This window comes from Crinia signifera, chromosome 9, assembly GCF_055691185.1.
Source record: "Crinia signifera chromosome 9, ASM5569118v1, whole genome shotgun sequence".
Lineage (NCBI taxonomy): Eukaryota > Metazoa > Chordata > Amphibia > Anura > Myobatrachidae > Crinia > Crinia signifera.
In genome coordinates this window covers 109,975,621-110,001,800 of record NC_139225.1, presented here as the reverse complement: position 1 = coordinate 110,001,800, position 26,180 = coordinate 109,975,621, and the positions used below count along the sequence as shown (strand labels likewise).

Genomic DNA, 26,180 nt, shown 5'->3' with positions numbered 1-26,180 from the left:
GCCTGCTCGCAGAACGATCACCGCGCCACAAGCCTCTCCCGGCGGGACGAGACCCCCTACACCTCCGGCGGCAGAACACAGTAAGATAGACATCCAGACCTGCAAGCGCCAGCACTGTGACGGCGGGCTCCCCGCATCCCAACAGCCGACAGACGGCAGGTAATACAGCAGATTGCGCACGTGGAGACTGACGCGTGGCGCACTACACAGCCCAGAACATCAGACTCGGCACATCAACACCAGCGCACGCTATCCCCCCCCCCTCAGGAGGCTAGTACTGAAGCTCTGCTTACCATCGTGGGAAGTGCTGCTGGCGCACTACTGCTCCCAGGACATCGCGCTTGAGCCTAGTGACGTCATCTCACCAGGGCAGCAGTTAGAAGTCACTACTGAGCAGCCCCTGCAAACTTCATCCCCTCCCTCCTCTAAACCTCTGCACCAAAGCCTCTTGGGAATTATCCAAGCAGAGACCATCCCTGCAGCCTGAACTGAATACTAAAGTAAATAAAAATAATAAAAAAAAAAAAAAAAATAATAATAATAATAAAATAAAAATATAATAAAAAAATAAATTTAAAAAAAAAAAAAAGAAAGAAAAGGAAATAAATAATAATAAAAAAAATAATAAAAAACAAAATAAAAAAACAAACAAACAAGATAAGCCAGCAAATTGACACAGTCTAAGGAGACTACAAATATAAGTACAGGTACAATAACGCCTGAAGTTGGTCAAACATCCTAAACTACCCCCAACTACATAATTTCCTCCCTACTATTTGGACTCCCTTACTCAAAGACTCTGAGAAATCTTCGACCATAATTCCAGCGAGCTTGCCCATTCATCATTCGCACCGTGTGGTATAGCTGAGGAAGTACCTTTACACTAAATAAAGTCCCGGATCCTTAATCAGATCCCACAGAGGGTTCGAGGGAGAAAGGAAGCTCCTAACAATATCCCCCCCCCCCCCCCCAGACACCCTTGTCTCATTGCTAAAACGCCACCTAAGCCTAAATAAAACACCTGGCGAAGTTACCCCCCATACTGCTCTAGAATACTACTTAAGTGAAACTAGAGAAGCTGTTAAATAAAAACATAATATAGCTGGGTTTAAACCTCTAAGTTCCTGTACACCCTACCAGTACCTCTTCCTATACACAGAGGAGGAAAAAAAAAAAACAAAAAAAAACTGGAAACTGACCTCCCATCCACGTGGTAGCGAACATTTTTGTGGACACAAGTTATCAACCCAATACTTTTGTGGACTGCCTATATAATACGCTGCAAAGACAACATCCTTTTCCGATACCTTACAGTCCCATCACAGTCGATTTTTTGAAAAGACCACCACCCCGGCCATAATATTGACATATTGAAAGACTGCTTCTTCACTGATCAGCGGTGTAATAATGGACAAATACAGCACATCTCAGCAACCCCAACGTTCCTCGCAGCAAAGCATGAGACAGGTAAAAAGAGGGATCATTCCCCCCACGGAAGACGAGATGGAATCAATAGACACATCCCCTGCCTCAAAAAAAACTACTACAACCTCGCTAGATGCAGACTCCGACAGTAAAAGGGTCAACGCCCTCACATATGAAGATCTTGTTGATGCAATCACCTCAACGATGGGGCCACTTCTGAATAAAGCTGTAAAAGACATTAAGACTCAACTCCAACAACTAAGCTTAAGAGTAGACACCACAGAAAACAGAATTGGGGCCTTAGCTCAAAATATGGCGAACGCTCAATGCGAAATCAAAAGGCTTGAAAAGGAGAACTACACCTTGATAAATAGGGTTGAAGAAATCGAAAATCGCTCCAGACGCAACAATTTGCGTATAGTAGGACTCCCCGAATCCCTGAAAGGACCCTCCTTAGACAACTTTGTAAAAACAACGCTGCCACAAATGCTGGGAATCCAGGAGGCCTGCTCGACCATGGTCATTGAAAGAGTCCACAGAATAGGGCCCCCTCCTCGCCCCCAAGATACACGCCCGAGGGTAACCATTTTCAAATGCCTCAGCTATACACACAAAATGGAAATATGGAACGCTTCAAGGAAGCAACCTATGCTGAAATGGGAAGGAAAGACTATAAGACTTTTTCAAGACTTCTCTGCCGAAGTGACCAAGGCACGCAGGGCCTTCTCACCAATCTGCAGTCGGCTGATTGCAGACAAAAATAAATTTGCCCTTATCTATCCGGCGAAACTCCGAATTTTCTACAAAGACACTCACTATGATTTCACATCACCAGCAGAGGCGGCTGAATACCTCCGTCATCGAGACCTCCAAGTAGACCAGGACATCTCAGATAAGAAATGATTTATGATGATCATCCACGCTAACATGTTCTGCTTATAGTCATATATCTAGATATAGTATGGCGAAAGTTTGGACTGGTCTCGCCCTCATATCTCTCTCAATAACCCCCCTCCCCCTCACCCTCCTCTCCACTTACCCACACCCCTTCCCCCCCCCCTCTTTTCACTCCTAGTTCAATATGGTACACTTAGTTAATTACCATGTAAGTTTTAAATTTAGCAAGATAACGTACAAACTATAAAAAGTCACTCCAAATCTCCTCGGTTGGGAACGGAGGGAGCCCAGCTCCGGATACGTTTAAATTTGTTTAGTTAAATCCTTAAGATGGTAGGAACTTACCATTGCTACGGAAGTCCATTAGCTTTCATTACGGTATTGTTGAGATGTGGATCATTTCAACGCATCACTTGTAATATGTTATATGTTTATTTCGTTATTTCATTGCTGTATGCTGTCTCCCCCTCCCTTCATGTTTCTTTCCTTAGCATTTACTCCGATCTGAATATTAGGCTGAGATGGGTTCAAGTTATACAAATCGTTAAGGGTAGCTATATCTTCTTGATTAATAAACATGTCGGAACTTAAAATAGGCTCTCTTAACGTAGGGGGTTTTAACTCCCCTGCGAAAAGAAGGAAAGTATTGGTCTATAGCAATAAATTAAATCTGGATCTGCTGTTCTTACAAGAAACACATTTAATCCACACGGAAGTGTTAAAACTACAAATGCTGGGTTGGAGCCTACTAGCATCTGCTCCATACAACTCCAAGTCTAGAGGAGTAGTCATCTTAATTAAAAGGTCCATACCCCACGAGGTACTCAAGGTCATTTCCGACCCTGAGGGAAGATATACTATCGCTCTTGTGTCCCTTCAATCAAAAAAGTTTACACTATGCAATGTATACGCCCCCACACCCTACAACAAGAGATTTTTTGAACAATTAATCAAAGAGCTGACTCCCTATAGCGACACAAACTTGATAGTTGGCGGAGATTTCAATTTAATATCAGACCGGGTCCTGGACAGGTCCACTGGTTCAACACGTGGTGTCTCCTTGCCCGGCCTGGGGATCCCCCAGGTAGCCAATCACCTGGGATTGATTGATGTATGGAGATCTCTTAACCCTACATCTAAAGAGTTTACATGTGAGTCAAAAGCTCACCATAATTTCTCTAGGATTGATTATATCCTCCTCTCCGAAACCCTGCTTGCCAGAATATCTGCGGCTGAAATTGAGCCGATTACTATATCTGATCACGCACTACAATGGGTTAAACTTCATGTGGCAGATGAAACCTCTCATAATAAAATATGGAGATTCCCCGCCCATTTACTAGCGTCAGAAGGTTTCAAAATGATGTTAAAGGACAGCTGGGAGGACTTCCAATCCAGCAACCAGTCCCATGCTGATAGCAACCCCCCCCTTTTCTGGCAAACGGCAAAGTCCGTCATACGAGGGAACATTTTATCATACACAACTAGACTCAATAAATCTTATTCAACCACTTACCTTAAACTCCAAAAAACCCTTACTCACACATATACCAAATACCAACAAGATCCTACGCCATCTAATAAGCACGAGTACACCATAGCCAATACCCATTTCAATGAATATTTGCACTCATGTGGAAATAAAAACCTATACAATACAAACTACCGATATCACAGATTTGGCAATAAGACTGGAAAGCTTCTCACCAACATGTTACATGGAACTAGGTCGGCCACTACCGTCCATCCCTTAAAACTCCCTGACGGGACATACACAAGGTCAAACAAACAAATAACATGTACCATGAAAGACTTTTATTCATCCCTTTATGCAGTACCGACTTGCCAAAACACTACAGCTTTTAAAACCCCCGAAGATGCCCCCCCAGACAGCGAAGCCCCTCGCCTCCCTACCATATCTAAGGAAAAGACAGAACACCTCACAGCCCCCATAACCACTAAAGAAGTGCTTGATACAATTAAGGCCTTAAAACAAGGAAAAGCACCTGGCCCGGACGGCTACGGAAGTAATTTCTATAAATTCATGGTTCAACATATACTAGAACCCCTTACAAACTGCTTTAACACTATGTTGCAATCTGAAATCCCCCCCTTACATTTTAACGCGGCCTATATCAAAATTCTACCTAAGCAAGGTCGTGATCTCTCATTGCCAGGGTCTTATAGGCCCATATCTTTGCTTAACACGGACTATAAGATCCTGGCAAAAATACTGACAAACAGACTTAAAAGTGTCATGCCAGACATTATCCATCCCGATCAGACTGGGTTCATCGCTGGTCGACATTCTGTCCTCAACGTCAGAAAAGTCATCGCGGCTGTCCAACACCTACAGAAAAGGGAAAGCATGTCTCCTGTAGGGGCCATTGTGTCCCTCGATGCAGAAAAGGCCTTTGACCTTGTGCTATGGCCCCATCTATATAAAACAATGGACGAATTCGGCATTCCCTCTAAATTTATCAAATATATAAAATTACTATATACCTCACCCACTTCCCAAATAATGTGCAATGGCCAATTATCAGATCACTTTAAATTGCATAGAGGCACCAGACAAGGGTGCCCTCTATCACCCTTACTCTTCGCTATGGCCATTGAGCCGTTAGCGATGAAACTGAGAAACGCCCCTGATTTCCAAGGTATTAAAATAGGAAGACATGAGATTAAAGTCTCACTTTTCGCAGACGACATGCTGCTGTATGTCGCCAGCCCCATGACGTCTATTCCAGTTATACTTTCGATAATAGAAACTTTTGGTCATGAATCAGGTTACAAAGTAAATCTCGACAAATCTGAGATAATGATTTTGGGGCACTACAAGATCGATCCCTCTTCCTCCCCCAGGTTGGCACAATTAAAAACTAAAGCGACCCAGATTAAATATCTAGGTGTGCAAATTCCGAACACAACGGAACACCTATACAAATCAAACTTCACTCCCATAATTACCAAAGTGATTAACCTGATGAATACGTGGAACAGCTTTCCTCTCTCCCTCTTAGGTAGAGCCGCGGCAGTCAAAACGGTGATCTTTCCTAAGGTGTTTTATGCACTTCAGATGCTCCCCATAGCCATACTCAACACTGACATTAAAAGGATAACATCGGCAATCTCCAAATTTTTATGGAAAGGGCAACGGGCTAGGATCTCGATTGCAAAACTAACATCTCCTCGGCCCCAAGGGGGTTTAGGAATACCCGACTTTGAGTTATACTCTAAGTCTATATTCTTCAGATACGCAGGGGACTGGTTGCTGGGGAGGTCTACATATACGGACGCTGCACTAGACCGAGCAGTCTTTCATCCTTTCTCACCTGCGGCGCTACTGCATATGAAACCTTCTGATATTCCCCCAGGCTTACTCGCAAATGTCTTATTTAAAGACACATACAAGAATTGGGTGGGGATTAATAAACTTCTTAACCGGGACTACCACATTTCGCCTTACCTACCTCTGTGGGGAAACCCCGGTTTCAGCCCATCCTTGACCAATCCTGTATTCAAGATCTGGCTTGAGGCTGGCGTGGACCTTGCAAGCAGGGTGTTCGACCCAGGAGGACACGTTGTCCCTTTTGCTGACCTTCAGGAGAAATTCATATTACCAAAAAACACCTTCTATCTCTATCTTCAGGTGAGACACTATGTACGGTCACTGGATAAGGGCCCCCTGCTGGGCAAGGAGACACACCTTATCTCTGCTATACTTCGGGCGTGGGATACTGTAGAATATAGAATAAAACACTTATATCCATGCCTAGTCGAGGCAAAAAATAAATCTAGACCCCTTACGCAAGACTTAATAGCAAAATGGACCACAGATATTACTGATCCTGGTAAACTGTCTCCATCCACAATAGTTCACTATGGTAGATGTAATCGATACTTATCTTCTGCCTACTTACAAGAAACCCACCTAAAGACATTGCATAGATCATTTATTACCCCCGCCCAGCGTAGATTTATGATGCCGGGGAATTCGGAATCAGGTGACTGCACTAAGTGCAAAATGGCAAATGCAAAATACTATCACTGTTTCTGGGAGTGTTCAAAAATCCGTCGCTATTGGGCAAAGGTGGTAGCTTATGTCAACAGGGTTTTGGGGATATCAGTGTTGCCAACACCAGAGGCATGTCTGCTCCTTGATTTTAGCTCTTGGAGCCTAGCTCCTCACACACCACGACGGGTCCCCTTTCTAGTGATTACACTAACCTTAGCAAAAAAAACCATTCTAATACATTGGACCAAAAAATCAGCGCCCACAATACGAGAACTGATAGGCAAACTATTACAATTGCTATATTTTGATGTGAAAACCCTTATGATAAACGCAGGGGTGTCCGCAAAATCCTTCCATGATAAATGGGATGCCTTCATAAATTGTATGGACGAAGAAGCACGAAACACCATACAGGGATTCTTTAATAAGGGAGAATGGGTAAGGGCAGGACCCCATTTGAAAGGCTTATTGCCAAACTCACCTTCGAACTAACTTACTCAGCTCTGACATTATTCATTTTTTGACGCCTTACATAATGTACCTCCCAAAGGAAATACTCAAACAGCGAATTAGCCAATACCTTCCTAAATGACATAGATACTCTATTGTTAGAATAAATGTCAAAGAGAGCTCCTAGATTTGTTCCTTGTTTTACCTGGTCCGATTCGTAGTCGGCAATACCCAAATTAAGCTATCAAATTGTCCAGTCATTTACTAAACTCAAACCCCCCCCCCCCTCCCTCACCCCACCCCCGATGTGTCTGTTCTACGTCTATTTCAATATACTATGCTATTGTTAAAGAAAATATTTGGCTGTCAATTTCTGACATTGTATAACTGACCTATTGTTAAAGATCAAGCAGTATTCAACTTCCTTATACAATGTGCAAAGCAATTGCATATCCATTCTTTTTGCCATTATATGTATGTTTGTGTACATGAAAATTTTCAATAAAAAGTTAAAAAAAAAAAAAAAAAAAATGTATTAGTCAAAATTGGCCATTAGCCAATGTCTCACCGTGTACGGGGTTTAGTTCTGCATGATTTGGCAGTGAGCTAACAGATTGTGTGTCTGTTGTCTAGGTTAAGAGGGAGGGGTGGCCTCAACCACTAATATATGTTTAGCTTCCTTCTAACCAAGGGGTCTGACCAAATTTATATTATCCAACTAAAGTCTATCCAGACTTCTGATGATAAATAAAAAGCAAACATTTGCCTTTGAAAAGTGTCTGAGACCTGCGATTGCTGACTTGTAGATGAAGAGATTAGGAGGCCTTTGTTTAAAGACTTGCCCACAACGGGTTTTGTGACTATTATTTTACACTTGTACAACTGTTTGACCTGTACATATTGTGAGTGTCTGGGTGCAGTACTAGTAAACGGTCTACTCATGTGATCTGTGTTATATCCTCGTCATTGCTCACTAGGAATATTTAGTAAAGTTTAGTATTTACAGATAACAGTTGGAAAAATATTATCAACAAACAAATCAGTATATGGGTCCCAGCCTTGTACAGTTGCCTTTGTGTAAGATACTGTATTCGCCTGCTTCTCCATGTAATGTCTGTCTATCCCCTAGGGACAGATGCTTGGTTGCATAGGGAGAGGTATCAGCAGTTGAAAGAAAGAAGTAATAATTCCACTGTATAGGTCATTGGTACGACCTCACCTAGAATACTGTGTTCAGTTCTGGATGCCATATCTCCAGAAGGATATAAATACATTAGAGACTGTACAAAGAAGGACATCTAAAATAGTGCATGGCCTACATCACAAAACGTACCCAGAAAGACTAAAAGATCTTAATATGTATACTTTAGAGCAGAGAAGGGAAAGGGGGGACATGATAGAAACTTTCAAATATATCAAGGGCTTTAACAAGGTACAGGTGGGAGACATTCTTCACAGGAAGAGGAGCAACAGAACACGAGGACATGCACTGAAACTAGAGGGAGGAAGATTCAGGGGAAATCTGAGGAAGAATTACTTCACAGAAAGAGTAGTAGATAAGTGGAATAGCCTCCCATCAGAGGTGGTAGATGCAAATACAGTAGAGAATAGAATAGAATCAACTTTATTGGCCATGTGTGCTTGCGCACACTAGGATTTTTTTGTGGATTACAGTGCAGCATCAAGCAGGGATGAAAAGGGGGGGGGGGGAGGGAGACATTACATATATTACATAAAGACATTACAAGCATTTAATTTCTAGCTACGACTATGGTGGTCAGGTCGCCAAGTAGGGACATGTTGTTTGGCTGTTGATATTGGGATTGCATTCGCTTTGATTGGATTGTTCAGGTGATGGACGGCTAACGGAAAGAAGCTTCTTGCGGATCTGGACGTTTTGACGGGGATGGACCTGAACAGTCTTCTGGATGGTAGGATGTCGAACAGGTTGTGACCAGGATGCAGCTTGTCCTTTGCGATCTTCTCAGCACGTTTCCTTACCCTGGATGAGAACAGATCCCTTATCGGGGGGAGGTCGGTCCCTATGATCCTTTCCGCAGTCTTCACTACCCTCTGCAGTTTTTGTTTGTCGTTCTCGCTTGCGCCACCGTACCAGATTGTGATCGAGGAACATAAGATAGACTCCACGATGGCGGTATAAAATACGCACAACAGCTCCTGTGGGATGTTGAATTTCCTGAGTTGCCTCAGGAAGAACAGGCGCTGTTGGGCCTTTTTGATGTTTGTGGTTATGTTTAATTCCCATCTTAGGTCACTGGACATGGTTGTCCCTAGGAATTTGAAGGAATCAACCCGCGACACCACTGCGTTGGCTATTGTTAGCGGGGCTAGTGCATTTGTTTTTTTCCTGTAGTCGACCACCATCTCAACTGTTTTGGTGGGGTTTAGATAGAGGTTGTTGCTGCTGCACCACTGTGTCAGCTTCTCCACTGCATGCCTGTATGCGGTCTCGTCACCATCCTTGATTAGGCCGATTATAGTGGTGTCATCTGCGAATTTGATGATTTTCACTGACTGCTCAGCTGAGGTGCAGTCATTCGTGTAGAGAGAGAAGAGCAGAGGGGAGAGGACGCATCCTTGGGGGGCTCCAGTACTGATTGTTCGTGTGCTGGACGAGAAGGCGCCGGCTTTGACCACCTGTTCCCTTGCTGTTAGAAAGTCCACTATCCATGAGCATGTTGATCCTGGGACTCCTGAGAGCAATTTAAACATACTTGGGATAGGCATATTGATATCCTTACAAAGAAATAGGTTTGAGGTAACATGTTTAAAAAAGGTGCAGACTAGATGGGCCAAGTGGTTCTTATCTGCCGACAAATTCTATGTTTCTATGTTTAGTTTATACTCTGCAGTTGCTACAGGCACCTGAGGCCAGGTGTAAACTCATTCTTGGGAAGCCCACGCTATGCAGAAACACCAGAGCAGCCTGTTCAGTAGAAATTGGACACTTTCTAGTTCTGAATTTATTACACAGTGCTCCTTTAGTAAGAAGACTCATGTGACTGCTAAACAGGCTGTGCTGGTTCTTCCATGGTCGCATAGAGATGGGGGAAAATAGGCAGCCCTGAAACCCATGTAGAATAATAAGGTCACATCAGATTACTCAGAGACATCGGGTCCTAGTGCAGTTACTTCCTTTGCTAGCCCTAATAGTATAATTGGTCCCTAAAGCACTGTACATATAAAAAGATGGCTGAGCCGTGAGTATACAAAACAGGGGGGGATACATATTATTGTGTAGAATATGTCTAAACATATTTAGTTTTACACTTTGCACAGTGTTTGAGTATGCATCATTACTGCCTTTGTTATGCACCTGCCAATATTAGGTAGCACTCATTTTATGCTTCTTGTTATGCAGCTGCTGTAGATTTGCTTACAGGTAACCCTTGTCCAGTACGCACCACTAGTGGATGGGTGAGTTCTGGCCATAATAAGTATTAAGCACAACATTAGTTTAGGACTCTTTTGGATGCCAGGGATTTGTGCTTCCACATGCAGGCGTGGCCTTCAGATAAAATATGGCTTCACAGGAAACTGCATACACAGAAGTCACTCCTCCGATTTTTATCACCCTGGGGGCATACTGCTGGTATGTTCCTAGTCCCTGTGCACACTGACAGAGACTCCATGTATGATATCAGCTCACTACTTGCTCTGATAACCAAAGCTGTGAGATAGAGGGGGCCTCTGAAACCTCTGACCCCACCACAGGACACTGCGGCCCGAGGTAGGACATTAGGACAGTGCCCCAAAAGCAGGACTGTCTCTCTAAAATCGGGAGGGTTGGGAGGTAGGAGGGAGGAGATTTTAGCTGAGTTTGTAAAGACAGTAATGTGGGCTCTTTGTTGCTTTTTTATCATGATACAATTTATAATGTACAGAAGTCAATGAGTTGGCAAAAACTGGAACGGATCTCAGAACGCCGGACCAGACAGACTCCAGTCATCAAACGTTGTCATTCTGGAGCTTGTAGTGTCCGGTCTGGGTGATGCCTGTCTGGTGGGGGTGCCTGTGCTGTGACACCTGTCGCTAGAAAGACTGGGAGGGAGAGATTACAGCAGGCAATGGTCCGGGGATGTATTAAAATGAGGAGACTGTAATCTCTCCTTCCTCAGGTTGGTCCAGTTCTGGTTTTTACTTTGTCCCCAGAAGTCCACAAAGTTTTTCTTTGCTAAAATAATGTTATATATTGCAGAGAAAAATTTCAAACCTTGTTTCAATAATTTGGCAGATGATTAATATACGTCAATATAATTGATTCAGAGTTGCATGTAAGTCCATTTTGTGGGTGAAGCTTACAATTGTTTGCACAATGCATGCTCTGTAGGTGGGCATGTGCCACTTTAACTATTGACTTTTCTGCATCTCATGCAGAGTGGGTATAACTGGGCATTAGCTAGCCATTCACATGTAGGTTGTAAGGTGTAAGTGTTCTGAAGGTGTACAGGTGGAAATACAGTCTATTGAAAGGTGAGGTTACCTAGTGACCCATCTGGTTTCACACAGATCTCTTGCACCTGTTATCTGTGTGACCGCACAACCTGCACAACCCTAGTTACCACCCTTGTGGTAACAATGACTGCCATCTTTGGTAAAGTCTTGCTCCTTGCGAAGTAGCCTCTGCGTGACCAATGGGTGTGTTATATGGCCCCGACAGTCGGGATCCCGACAGTCATTAGCCCAACATTGGGATCCCGGCTGGCCAGACTCAGACAGCGGGGCAAGCACAACAAAGTCCCTCGCTGCACTCGCCACGCTGCGGGCACGGTGGCTCGCTACGCTTACCACCTATTCTATTCTCCCTCTATGGGGTCGTGGACCCCCACGGGGGAGAATAGCCGGTGTCAGGGTTTTGACTGTCGGGATCCTGATGTCGGGGTAATGACTGTGGGGATCCCGACTGCCGGGAAACTATCCGGCACCCGTCATCAATTGTGTTGTATCTTAGACTCCATCCCTTCACCCCCATAGCTACATAACCTTCTGGACTCCACCAAGTCCTATTGTACAAAATAACTAAGTCATTTAAAATGTCCTTGGATTTTTTATGCTGTGGTGCTAGTGTGCCCTAACATTTGCCTCTAGAAATATTACATACAGTTCTAAGAGAGTCCTTTATCTGTCTGTTGTACATTCAGTAGCTCCATCCCTAACAAACTCACTCTATCATATAGCAGAACTTGCGTAAAGAAAATTAATAGGATACTTAGGGTTGGACACTTAGCTGCACATAATGCAGTTGCAATTCCGGGCACCAACAGCGGATTTCTATTGTAACAATTCACCCACATTCTCAGTCAATCATATTTCTCTGCCTCCAACCAACATTGTCAATAACGGCATACCTACCCCATGCTAGGTTCCGGAGATACGACAATTTGGCATGTGCAATGTATATGCACATCTCAGAATAGGTAGTAGTTCTGGGAAATTAAGTGCTAATGTCCCATTACCACCCAGTTGCCAGGCAATAAGCCCATTCATTGGTCACAAGAAAAGCCTGGATCTGCACAGGTCAGAATTTCTCTTAAGCAGCTTCACAAGGTACTGTATAGGCAGTTTATTAAAAGAAGAGCCCACCCACCTACCTGAACTATTTTAGACCTATTCAATTGGTGTGTTGTTTTCAACTTACATCTTAATTAAATTTGATGGTAGGTGTGTCCTGCCTTTGCGAGGGGACAATTGGTTACGCTGAGCCATAGTAAGGGTTGGTGAGACCTTCTCAAAGTAGGTTATGACTATGTTTCAGATGGGGCATTTCAGTAGCTGCCATGTTCATTTGCAGCATTTCAGTCGCTGCCATATTGTAAGATCTAGTTGACTAGAGATGGCTAATATAGCGCCTTCCTTGCCATCCCTATATGAAGAGGTCATTCCAATTAATAAATATTAATGAGTTTTTAATCCAACACAATTTTGTCCGTGTCATTATTCTTACTTGATAAGCTATCTTAAAGGTTTTGACAACATACAATCACAATAAATGTATAATAAATGTATAGATGCCATCATTATTAATTTTGGTCATTTAGTTGAATGTCTGCAACAGCTCCCCCAGTGGTAGAATAGTAGAATACTTGCATTATATCACCAAGTTAATTTTATAAAAAGAATTTGCCCTTGTTTTACTCAACATGAACATTAACCCAAACCATATCTTATTTCGTGTATGTTTCGGTATAAGACCCTATAAATAGTTTTGCGTAAACCTATTGTTATCACTTTCTGAAAGGATGTTTAATTCAATTTCCTGGCAAAAAACCATCAATAAGCATTATAGAATAATAAAATACATTTTGTTATGTTTCACTGACAGGCTCTGACTGGCTGCAAGACATGGAAGATCTGAGGGAGAGTGCGGTGGAGTATAGGACTAAGGAACAGCCTGTGAAGACAACAGAAATGGGCTCACGTTGTGTAGTTTTCACCTACTATCAGGGGGACATTAATAGTGTAGTTGATGAACACTTTTCCAGAGCATTAAGGAATACAAAGGACCCACAGGACTTAAGTACAAAACACAGAAGTGGTGAATTTCTTCAAAAGAACAGTGAGTATCATTGGACACAGGTCATAAATAAAAGGCAATACTGCTGGTTTTACAGGTCTGACAAATGTCAAGCTGAAATTTAGACTGGGGCTGAAACAGGATAGTGCCATCGGTTTAGCTTGGGGATAAAGCAAGGGTTGGAGAAAGAGAGGAGCAAGCCCTTGTGCAGCTTCCACGGCACTGGTTACTGTGCATGTTTAGGTCTCCAGGAACATATTGCTCGTGCAATGTTCCCAATGATCTCTGCACTGTTCTTGTGCAGATCTCCGGGAAAATGGCTCCAAGTCATTTTCCTGGTGATTTGTGCAGCACTAATGCAAGACTTTGGAGAGGTAAGCATACTAAATGGATGCTGGTTGCATGCATTGATAGCCTTCTTGAACATAGGGTTCTGTATGCACCACACACCCTGCACCATTATAATTACATACCTCCCAACTTCTGCAATACTGAATTTGGGACCCTGGCACGTGCCCAAAATTTGGGGGCATGGCCTGGTGGATAGGGGGGACTCCGGCCCCGATCGGGAAGCGGGACCATCCCCAAAAAAGGGACTGTCCGGCAAAAATCGGGACATTTGCAAGGTATGTAATTTCTCCACTGGCCATAGTGCCTGGAGCATGCACATGCTACTGAGTCCTCCATTCCCTCTACTATTCTACCACTGGTACGGTGACCCAGCAATGTGGGCTACGGGTCAGGAGGATCGCAAAGTGAAGAAAGGCAAAATATATGTGGTAATATGTGGACTGTATAGTGGGGATGTAATAGCTTATGAAGGTTATGTGGGCGATTCTGGAATTTGATAAGTAGCCCGAAGAGGTGAGTTTTCAGGAAACGCTTGAAGGTTTGGAGACTAGAGGAGATATTTATTGTGCGTGGGAGGGCATTCCACAGAGTAGGTGCAGCTCAAAGAAAGTCCTGCAATCGTGAATGGAGCAAGTAATGATTGTGGATGAGAGATGTACTGCATACCTTGTGAAGAGCAAAGTAGTTGGGTTTAGTATATAATGTCCTCCCTTCAAAGACCTTTGACTGACTCCTCCATGCCTTCTAGTCCATTCCGCAACCCCATTCTTCCCAGACCACTGCTATAGCTCCAACTGTAAAAAGGACATTTTGTTTTTGCTTAATCCTGTGCTTCATTGAGGGTAACTTAAAATCATTAAGGAAAGCCCCTTTTCTCTTCAGGCAGGTTAGTCCACCATTGTGACCAAAGACTTGGGTAATAAAGCTGGATGTGGCCACATGGTGGATATGAAAACTGAGCAATATCATCAATTATATTATTCAGTGTGTACTGTATGTACTACATTGTTTGTTCAAGAGTTCCATGTAGTTCAGGAGAAAATCAGTAACGATATCATTCATGGATAATATTATCTAATGTGCATAATACTGTTAGTTTAGACAGGAGCAGATCTCAAAAGTATGAGATCAAGCCAAATAAACTGTTGGCAGATAGAGTGACAGACGTCATGCCTCATAATGTCATAACAACGATGGCAGTGCTAACGTCTGACAGTTGCATTGTCTAGGCCCTGTGATTCATCTGGACCCCAAATGCGAGGGATAGGAAAGCAAAGTGGAGATATGATGATGCTGGAATGGAACATCCTGGCTATAATATGATGGAGTAAGATCTGATTCAGTTTGCAGGCATAAATGTCTTCTAATGTGAATGTATATATATATATATATATATATATATATATATATATATATATGTATGGATTCTCTTCATCTCTGTGGCCATTTTTTCTGCGGTAAGATGCAAATGTAACCAAAATGTTTTGGTTTGTATATAGGATGTTGGGCAGACATAAATGTGATATGATGATAATAATATTAATGCAATGAGCTGGCCCAAGGCTGATACAAACATTAGGTAGCCTGCCCCTTCAGGGAAATCCGTCTGACTATTTATTTCTAGTAAAATGATGGCTCTGTACCTGCATTCTCTCTGGACCACAGTAGTGTCCTAGATTATGAATCATTGTAGTTCCCTAGATTAAATGAAGTCACACCTTTGGGCTGCAAGTACACATTATGCCACACCATGTTCCCAATTCACATTATGACATAGTGTCCCCAGTTTTTGCCCCACTGTAGTGTCTCCAATTCATATTATGCCAATTTAAAATACCCCTGTTCTTATTATGTAACATTATAGTGCCCTCCGCATTTCAATGAGAAGATCAGATTATGTGCATTACATTCCCCCCTACCATTATAGCACCCACTAAACACTCCTCTCAATAAAAAAGTAATGTCACACAAAACAGGCTGGGCAATGGATCAGACACATTTGCTTAGTAGACAAATAAGAGAAATTGGTTTGTGACTTTATAATCGGGGTCCATTCCCCATAAGTCTTAGAGCCCCATAGCAATGGCACCTCTTGTACCCTCTATAGTTACACCCACTATAGTTACACACCCATGCCCTGCACATTGTACTCTTATGCTACCCCAAAAAATCTTTAAATTAAAAGTATTTTAAATAATAAATGTGACTCTATACTAGTGCTAAATGGCTATCAAGGCTTGCCACTGTCCTGCACTACACAACCCATATCTTATGTGTGCCTTTCATGTACACACATCCACTCAATGAAATGAAAGTCTCCTAGCTGTTACCAGGTAATGGTTGTACCAATGGTGTAGGCAGACGTAGGCATAGCATACAAATAACATGCAAAACAGGGGAGATGGCATTTATATCCCTGTGGCTGAAATACCAATGGTCAGAATGCCAAAAGCAACATCCCAATGTTTAAAATCCCAATGGGGCCCAGAATATTTTAACACTAACAACCCCTCCCACAACCCACTTGGCCACAAGGAGGAAGGTGGGGGGGTCTCACACAGCGGTGAGGCAGGAACCTGCAGAACAGGATCCGGTCATTACCGCAGAAGGACCTCTTGGCTTCAGCCCTACCGCTAATGTGTAGGTGGCCACATAGGAGCCTGTGTGCACACTCATTGTGGTGCAGCCAGTCCTGCTGCGCTGCTATGTGTAGCCCCAGCCTAACCATCCCCTCTTGCAGCCTAACTCTCTCTCCCTATTATGATGTTAGTGCCCCCAGCAGCAGGAATAATTGAATGGCATAATAAAATATTGTGCAGGTAAATGACAACCTTTCCAAGTCTGTTATGCTTCTTTATTTAGTACATTGATTTAGAATTTATTTATTTTCCAGAAGGCCAAAATACTTACCAGGAAGCATTCCTAGCTACTATCAAAGTATATAATTTGTTCCATAACAATACAGGGGTGGGAATAATCATTTAATGCATAGCTAAGTACCCTCTACTTTGGCTCCCCTTTACACTTAGAGGTACAGTCTTGGGGTGCCCAGGGCACTTAAGTCAGGGGAGCCCCAGTTATCCTTGCATCCCAATGTGACCCATTCCAATTCCAGCTCACGGAACCTGATACCCTTGGTTCTGCTGCTGCATAAGAGGGACAGCTAGTGAGGTCAGTGCACTGCAGCTGGGGGGGGGGGGCTGGCAAAGAGGGGCCTGGGGTACAGTATGCCCTGTGTTCCCCCCTTAATCTGTCTATAACACTGAGCTGCTAATGCCATGCATTCTGCTGGATGTACAACCTGCGTTAGAAATAGGTAGGTGCTAATGGTTTATGTCACCCTTTTAACCTTTTAATACAATAAAAGTATAATATTAATATTTTGTCCTTCCAGCAAATAACATGATGGTGGATGATTTCAACTGGTCAAAGCCCTATCAAGCCAATACTTCTGTTAGGATGACATCTCCTGCATTAGCCCAACTGTCCTCTACCTCAGAGCACTACCCAGCAGCGGCGGTATACCAGCAACACCAGCAGCATCACACCCAGCCATCAGATTTATGGCATTTCCACCATTTTGGACCACCTAGCCATATTAATTCTGTCTATCATCACCAGTCCGTACCAGAGTTTCAGATGGTCTCAGGTGCTGATGCAAAATGCAGCTCATTTCTTAATCTGTTACAACCTGAGAGATATCCAGGCACTCTGCAGGAGTCAATGTCAAAACCAGACCTCCATACATCAGCAGCCAGTGGCTCTCCCATACCCGAGAACATAAACCAGAGAATAAGCTCACAAGCAGGTAAGAAGTCTCTGCACTTTAGTATTAAGCTTCCTTCGTAATACTGAATTGACATGTTTCAGCTCTCCTGTCTGGGATACAGTAAATGTGATGCAACCCGAGTGCTTTAACTTCCAGCTAAACACACACCAGCATTCATAGGGTGGTATTCAATTGTAATTTTGCACCATTTTTCCCATTCACAGGATATAGCGGGGATATCCAATTGAACTTAATGCGCTCATTCGGGTTTTGCTAAGTATAGCAGCTAAACCTAATCAAACTAATGGTCGCAACGCAAAAAGTCCTGTTTAAGTGCTTAAACTTTTTTTTGCACTTCAGCTCAACACCACCAGGGATAGCAAACTGAAGTGATGTTAGTATGCCCGTTGCTAGAAATAATTGAATATCCCCCGTAGCATTCATTCAACCTCATAATGATATAAATAAGTGATGTAGAACATCTCTTTCCTGTCAGAATGTGAAAGTAATTAATGTCCGAAACCGTGAGATTGTCTTTGGTTGGGTCTAGATCCACTTCTGTTCTTTGACGAGGATGTGAGGTTAGGTGAGGACAGAAATTGTCATACGCCCTCACAGCAGTTTTTATTTTATTTGCAATTTACGCAGGTGTAGGTTATTTTCTTTAATTGCGGCTTCGCTCGCCACACTTTTACATTCCTTCTCCAGGTATACGTGGACCCAGTGCATGATGGGAAAAGGCAAAAGATAGAAGTGGATCTAGTCATAAGCCAGCTTATTTACTTCCATGTGAAAAGGGGAGGAGTGTTTTCCAGTTCTTTAAATTTATCTGAACGGACAGGAAATAGGTTTCGAACTAGGCACAATAATTGGTGTAAATTAGGTCTCAAACTAGGCACAAATTACACTTCCTGTCACCAATGCATGAATGCAGCACAATGTTTGGAGCATGGTGAATGGACAGTTCCCACATCAGGTCACAACATGTCTGCTGCATGAACTGTTGACAATACTGATTCCGCACGTCTAACAGATCAATTCATCTTGATGAGAGATATGAATGTTATTTTTTTTTTAAAGCTGGGGAACATTATTGCTTAAAGTTCTCGTGTGGCATGTACTGCAACACAAGCATAAACAGTGCAAATAAACACAAGATATGCTCCGCTAATGAGTGAACCTCCAGTTCTATTATGGAGAAATTTTTGTGTTATGTTAATAATACAGGCTGACGTGCATTGTTTAACCATCCTGTGATTACGCAGGAGACTGACTAATGTCATTTTCCAGATAACTGGATACTGCTATGTATCTAGGTATCCAATATGATCTGGCTTTCCTGGGACTGGCCCAGTTTTTCGTCAGTAGCAATCGGCTTCTTGAGGCTGCCATTCCCATAGTACACAGATTCTCCATGCCCCTCCATTTATAGGTTACTATGGAAGAAAGTTTTAAGTCCCTTTTGGACTGAACTAGCTATATATATATATAACAATGGTGTCCTCTGACTTAAAGTCATGGTTTACGCTGCGATGCTCCAGTGGAAGAGTAGAGGTCACACTTGGAGCTCACTGTGACCCACACAAGTGCTGCTGTACTACTCTGTCAGGAGCCTCTTGTCTCGGGAACTTCTGTCCCTGCTCCTAACTGATTGCTATAAACCTTATCATATCCGAAAAATATCCGTATCATGCCCATTATAATACGTGGCAAGGTAGTGGCAAAGCTTTATCAGTATATCGGCCCTGCTTACCCAGCTGCTACTCATTATCAGTGATGGCTGCTGCAACTGGGCTGCAGCACAGACAACACATAGCATCGGAGTGTTTATACAATATAAACATTCCTTTACATTCCAAATTGCATGTGTTTTAGATCCGATCTGATGTGAGGTCTTGTGCGCATTGGATCAGAGTCCCTAGATCGCAAGTGCTGCACATAGGATCTGTCAGATTGGTCAGCATCCGGCAGCACTTACTGGGTTTGCATGTGATCCTGCTGCCTGGGAAGCTCCCGGGTGGTTCAAGAGTAGTCATCTGTAACTTTTTCCCTTGGAGAAGTCGCAGTACTATATAGGGGCCTTTAAACTGTGGTCAAAGTTTTCGCAAATGTGACTGCAGTTCATACTTACCTACTTTTGAAAACTAGTTTCAGGGAGATTATAGTTCGTAGCAGAATTTTGCAAGGCGCCCCATTGAGGGGGCGTGTCATGCTCCATCCAAAGGGCGTGGCTTGTCCATATAATTAGAGATTGTGAAAAGAGATTGTGAACGTGGCACCTAGAAGCGTGGGTGTATACTGCCACATCTGAGAGGAATCTTTTAAAATGACTTATATACAAATGTAGATGAGCCCCAAAGCAGTTAGTAAGAGATACTATACTTGTGCTGGGAAATGGTGCTGGTAATTCAATGTAAATGTATCTATCTCTCATTCCTTTCCCCCCCCCCCAAAAAATGTAACAGTGTAATGTGGGCAAGGTGAAATGAGGGAGATTGCTAGACTAATGAGGGAGAGAAGAAGATTGCTCTTATTTCAGGGAGTCTCCTGCAGAATGCAGGAGGGTAGGCAAGTATGCTGCAGTTTAACTGCTTGCGTGAATGTGCAGATTGCCGAAACATAAAGCTGAATAAGGCCTATAGTCATGATTGTGTTGAAAGTGGATAACCACATTAACTTATAACTATTATTTATTTAATCCAATCTGCATTGTACTAATGAGTTTTTCAGCCATGTACAGTAGTTATACTTTCTAGGACAGTTGTTCATTTAAATTGTCCTTAGATGCAGTGGCGTAACAATAGCCCTGCAGCCCCCGCGGTAGTGGGGAGGCGCTGTGTAAGGGCGCCGGGGAGCTGCGGGGCTATTGTAATGCTGCCGCCACAGACCCACAGATTTACCTGTATTTGCTGCGGTGGTCCCGGCTCCCCTCCTGACTTCATTCTGATGCTATGGAGACAGACCATCATAAAATGTCTGCCCCCATATAGCAGACAGTTCTCTGAAACTGTCTGCTGTATGGGGACGGACATTTTGTGATGGTCCGTTCTTCATAGCATCAGAATGAAACCAGGTGGGGAACCGAGACCACTGCAGCAAATACAGGTAAATCTGCGGGTCTGTGGCAGCGGCGGCATTACAACAGCCCCGCAGCCCTGCACTCACACTTCGCTGCTGAATTGTCAGCGGGGGGCGCATAAATTATAGTTACGCCACAGCTTAGATGTTAGACCACTCTTTTATCTTTACTTGCCCCCTGCATTGGATACTATATTCAGTACATAGCGCTGTATACGGGGGAGCAAATAGCCACTGTGGCTCCATGATATATAAGGCATGCCTGGAAAGCACAAGAAGTTAGAAAGGTGCTGCAATGCATTGAGGAACAGTGGAAATGAGCATACACATGCCAATACATTACAGGTTATCTGCAGGTTAAAATGCAAGAAAGTAAATAAATGAGGCTTCCAGCTGCTGTATTATGCATGTAAATGAGCAAGTTTAATATTGTAGCATCTTTCCTTTACAATTATTTCTAGTGGTAAAACAGAATTATTACATAATTACATGTCCACATGATTTATGAGTTGTTTTGTTTGTCTTTTGTCTCTAGGCCTTCATCCTCAGGAGAGACGAAAGGAGTTTTTCCACCCACAAGAGCGAAGAAAGGATTTATACTTTTATTAGTTTTTTCATTGTTTGCAATTAAATCATTTTAGAGAATGTATAATAAAGGACATTGGGCCAGATGCACTAAGCTCCAAAAGTGATGAAGTGGAGAGTGATAAACAGCCAGCTAATCAGCTCCTACCTGTCATGTCACAGACTGTGTTTGAAAAATGTCAGGCAGGAGCTGATTGGTTGGTTGTTTATCACTCTCCATTTTATCACTTTTGAAGCTTAGTGCATCTGGCCCACTGTACTGCAAAATACTCCTGTTAAAAATAATATTTTTTTTTTTAAATATGGGGTGGGATGTAATGCCACCCAAGATCAGTGGCCATGAGGGATGCCAGTCGAACTTAGACTTTTTTGTAAAGGGCAATCACTTTACAAGGCAAAACCTTGTAAAAAAAAAAGTCAGAGTTTGGGCAGCATCCAGCACATGTTCTTTGTGACTAAAACACTGGTGCAGCACTTCCATACTGAATAAATACTCTGCCCAATCATTGCATGATAACAACAGGGAAGAACTTTACCGCATGTAAGACAGCAAGACAATTCACAAAGATAAAAAGTTCTGTCTCTCCATTCTGTAGAATGGCATTTAGACTTTAACTGTAATCATTCATGAGGTGGAGCTTACATTTTTTTTGAATAGAACAGGTTGACAATGGACAATAAATTGTGCTGTGTGGTGTATTCGGTGTAAGCCAAATTCCATCAGCAAAGAGAATAAGCTGGAAAAAATAGAAACTAGGAAATATTAGAACAGTTTGGTGCATTTTAATCATATCTAGCTCTACCAGTTGGCATGGGAACCTTGCCACTAGAGGGCAGTGTACCATTTACAAAGTCTTGGATAATATTTCAGTTTACATTGGTAGACAGCATACAGAGAACAAGCAATTTGATGTATTGAAATTTCCATTTTGATGGAATAAATATATATATATATATATATATATATATATATATGGTACTTATATATTAGTTGGGTGCCCACTACAGTTAGTACGCTCATACCCCCACTATCCATGTCGGCATGGAGTTGATTCTATATAGTGTTGTGAGCGCAGCGAGCCACCGAGCCCGAAGCGTGGCGAGCCCCACGGAAAACTAAGCAAATAGCTTAGTGGGCGCCCAACTAACATATAAGTACCATGTATGTATATATGTGTTATGCTGAGCCTGAAGACAGGTCAGCGTAATTTATTTACGGAGACAAGGACCGGTGAGTGCAGTTCCTTCGCAAAATATACAACTACTTTTGGACGGGCACCCCGGAGACTGATCCTGAAGGATGTGTGCGCTGTGAATCGGAAATATATATATATGTGGCCGAGTACAATATATATATATATATATATATATATATATATATATATATATATATATATATATATATATATATGGATGAGCAAGTCTAATGTGTTTAAATGTGCTATTTTTTTCTTGTAATATATTTTCAAAATGAAATGTATAATACATATTTGATTTTATCTGTAATATATTTCAATGGTAAGAAAATGGCTCTGAGTCATACAAATGTATTAGAAAATAAAGGAAATTCTTACAAACACAATTGTCCTGCTTTGTTGCATGATGAACACCATATAGTTTGGCCTGTTTAACACGCCATTCTTATGATTGGGGTATAGGTTTGATACAGACAATATAATTGCAGATTATAGAATAGGAGTTAGCGGCATCACTGATGCACACAGTACAGAGCATCAGTCCTTGGTTCCTAGCGAATAGTCATTGCTTAGAGTATTATGGCTACTTTCCTTGCGTAGGCATGATTCTAGTTAGATGCAGTGAAAGTGGAAGCCTACACCAAATGATAATGTCTATTTAAATGTATATTCTCTGATGTTTCCCAGGATTGAAAAGGGTTGATACTCAAGAGAGAGCATCAAAAAAAGAAACTCCCGGGTGGGGCACTACCTTCTAAGGTCTGTGTAACAGTCTAAAATGTCAACTTTATTTGTTACTAAAATTGATCCTATAAGTGGATCAAATCACAAACATAAGACAAGAACATACAGATAACATGAATAATAATACACGATATTGAGAAAATGAGTGAAAATATATTGTGGGAGTCTGAGAAAAGGACTATATTGCCTCTATCATAAATATCAATAAATTTGTACAAGAAATTCCTCTCAGACTAGGCACGTCTTCACTTGACCAAAACAATTGGGTAGCACTTCAAGGTATCAAAATGAATATCATATATAGTAGGGTGGAGGGCTCACTGTCAAACAGCACACATATCAAATAAATATGATTAAGCTTCAAATTAGCTGCAGAGTCATAATGTAAAAATACAGACAGAAATGAAATACCTGAGCTATATGTACTCGCGGAGTGGCTGCTGTCTGTGCTTTCGGTGGCAAACAGATATTTGCACAGTTGAGCGGACTCAGCGAGTGTCACAGGTACGGAAGTATAGCAAAAAAGGGGGTTTCTGCTGTCTCCAGAGGCGACCAACCTGGCCCTGTTATACAAAGACAGCGCAGGGTCAGGTGATGGGTCCTCCGGGGATGAGAGAACCCTGATAGAAGGGGGTCAGTAAAAGAGAGCGCCTTCACTGTGTGTTCCTGGCGTACGCTACTATCCAGTGTGTGTGTCCATGGACACAGTGAACGCTGGTTGAGCGGTATGCCTAGGTGGTGAATCGCAGAAAGAAGTATAGATTGCACTGTGGTACTATCGTCTTAATTCGTGGATTCCTATTGTACCCTGCAAAGGTGGTAAATCAAGGAAAGATATTAAGGATCAGGGATTGCTGATCAGTGGTCCCTGGTAGGGAGTAACACTGAAATATCAATTATACAGGATACTCCAATTATCTCCTATACAATGATTCATGATTAATAGTTCCACTAAAAGACCAAACTGTGAAAGGAAGAAGTGTTATGTCACTCAGTTTAAGGGATAAATCTCAGGATCAATTAGTAACCTGCTGCTGTGTTAACATATAATGTAGCACTCTATCTTAGTATGCTACAAAATTACAGTTTTTTGGATATATATGCAACATCTACTTGAATCATTTAGCGTGCAACAGAATATCCATATGATCTTTTTGCAATAGGTAACTGACCACAGAATTAGAGTGTGTGTCACAATAAGATATAAATTAATAAATAATAATAGAGGGTATGTTAAAGTGGGAACAAAATAATGCTGCCCTGAGGGCTGTTCGACTCACGGACACCCGGTCCCGGGTGTATCGCTGGCCACTCTGGACGTCAAATAGCGAAATCCCCTCGTGTGTATGCTCCAGGAAAAGTCCTGCAATCAAATATCCTTGGATATATAGAATAAGTGGATCCAAAGAAAGACAGTCTGTATATCCGGATAAATAAATAAAGATAACGGTCTCTGCGTTTTATTAAGAGAAAGATTCAGCTCTATTTGTCTTGTGTAGCCGCTGATTTAGGCAAAAAAGAGGCGATAATGCAATGTCCCAGGTAGGGATTCGTTCCTGGGACATTGCATTATCGCCTCTTTTTTGCCTAAATCAGCGGCTACACAAGACAAATAGAGCTGAATCTTTCTCTTAATAAAACGCAGAGACCGTTATCTTTATTTATTTATCCGGATATACAGACTGTCTTTCTTTGGATCCACTTATTCTATATATCCAAGGATATTTGATTGCAGGACTTTTCCTGGAGCATACACACGAGGGGATTTCGCTATTTGACGTCCAGAGTGGCCAGCGATACACCCGGGACCGGGTGTCCGTGAGTCGAACAGCCCTCAGGGCAGCATTATTTTGTTCCCACTTTAACATACCCTCTATTATTATTTATTAATTTATATCTTATTGTGACACACACTCTAATTCTGTGGTCAGTTACCTATTGCAAAAAGATCATATGGATATTCTGTTGCACGCTAAATGATTCAAGTAGATGTTGCATATATATCCAAAAAACTGTAATTTTGTAGCATACTAAGATAGAGTGCTACATTATATGTTAACACAGCAGCAGGTTACTAATTGATCCTGAGATTTATCCCTTAAACTGAGTGACATAACACTTCTTCCTTTCACAGTTTGGTCTTTTAGTGGAACTATTAATCATGAATCATTGTATAGGAGATAATTGGAGTATCCTGTATAATTGATATTTCAGTGTTACTCCCTACCAGGGACCACTGATCAGCAATCCCTGATCCTTAATATCTTTCCTTGATTTACCACCTTTGCAGGGTACAATAGGAATCCACGAATTAAGACGATAGTACCACAGTGCAATCTATACTTCTTTCTGCGATTCACCACCTAGGCATACCGCTCAACCAGCGTTCACTGTGTCCATGGACACACACACTGGATAGTAGCGTACGCCAGGAACACACAGTGAAGGCGCTCTCTTTTACTGACCCCCTTCTATCAGGGTTCTCTCATCCCCGGAGGACCCATCACCTGACCCTGCGCTGTCTTTGTATAACAGGGCCAGGTTGGTCGCCTCTGGAGACAGCAGAAACCCCCTTTTTTGCTATACTTCCGTACCTGTGACACTCGCTGAGTCCGCTCAACTGTGCAAATATCTGTTTGCCACCGAAAGCACAGACAGCAGCCACTCCGCGAGTACATATAGCTCAGGTATTTCATTTCTGTCTGTATTTTTACATTATGACTCTGCAGCTAATTTGAAGCTTAATCATATTTATTTGATATGTGTGCTGTTTGACAGTGAGCCCTCCACCCTACTATATATGATATTCATTTTGATACCTTGAAGTGCTACCCAATTGTTTTGGTCAAGTGAAGACGTGCCTAGTCTGAGAGGAATTTCTTGTACAAATTTATTGATATTTATGATAGAGGCAATATAGTCCTTTTCTCAGACTCCCACAATATATTTTCACTCATTTTCTCAATATCGTGTATTATTATTCATGTTATCTGTATGTTCTTGTCTTATGTTTGTGATTTGATCCACTTATAGGATCAATTTTAGTAACAAATAAAGTTGACATTTTAGACTGTTACACAGACCTTAGAAGGTAGTGCCCCACCCGGGAGTTTCTTTTTTTGATGCTCTCTC

At 42.3% G+C, this 26,180-nt stretch overlaps 1 protein-coding gene across 1 annotated transcript in view; it reads left to right on the top strand.

The window, feature by feature from the left end:
* The window catches only part of VGLL1 (vestigial like family member 1), a 31,112-nt gene extending 9,921 nt beyond the window's left edge, over positions 1-21,191 (top strand). Inside the window, exons 2-4 of the mRNA XM_083160592.1 lie at positions 13,134-13,367; positions 17,071-17,484; positions 21,059-21,191. Of these exons, the coding sequence (XP_083016718.1) occupies positions 13,154-13,367; positions 17,071-17,484; positions 21,059-21,132 (702 nt within the window). The 5' untranslated portion in view covers positions 13,134-13,153 and the 3' untranslated portion in view covers positions 21,133-21,191. The remainder of the gene's footprint in view (positions 1-13,133; positions 13,368-17,070; positions 17,485-21,058) is intronic.
* The last annotated feature ends 4,989 nt before the right edge of the window (positions 21,192-26,180 follow it).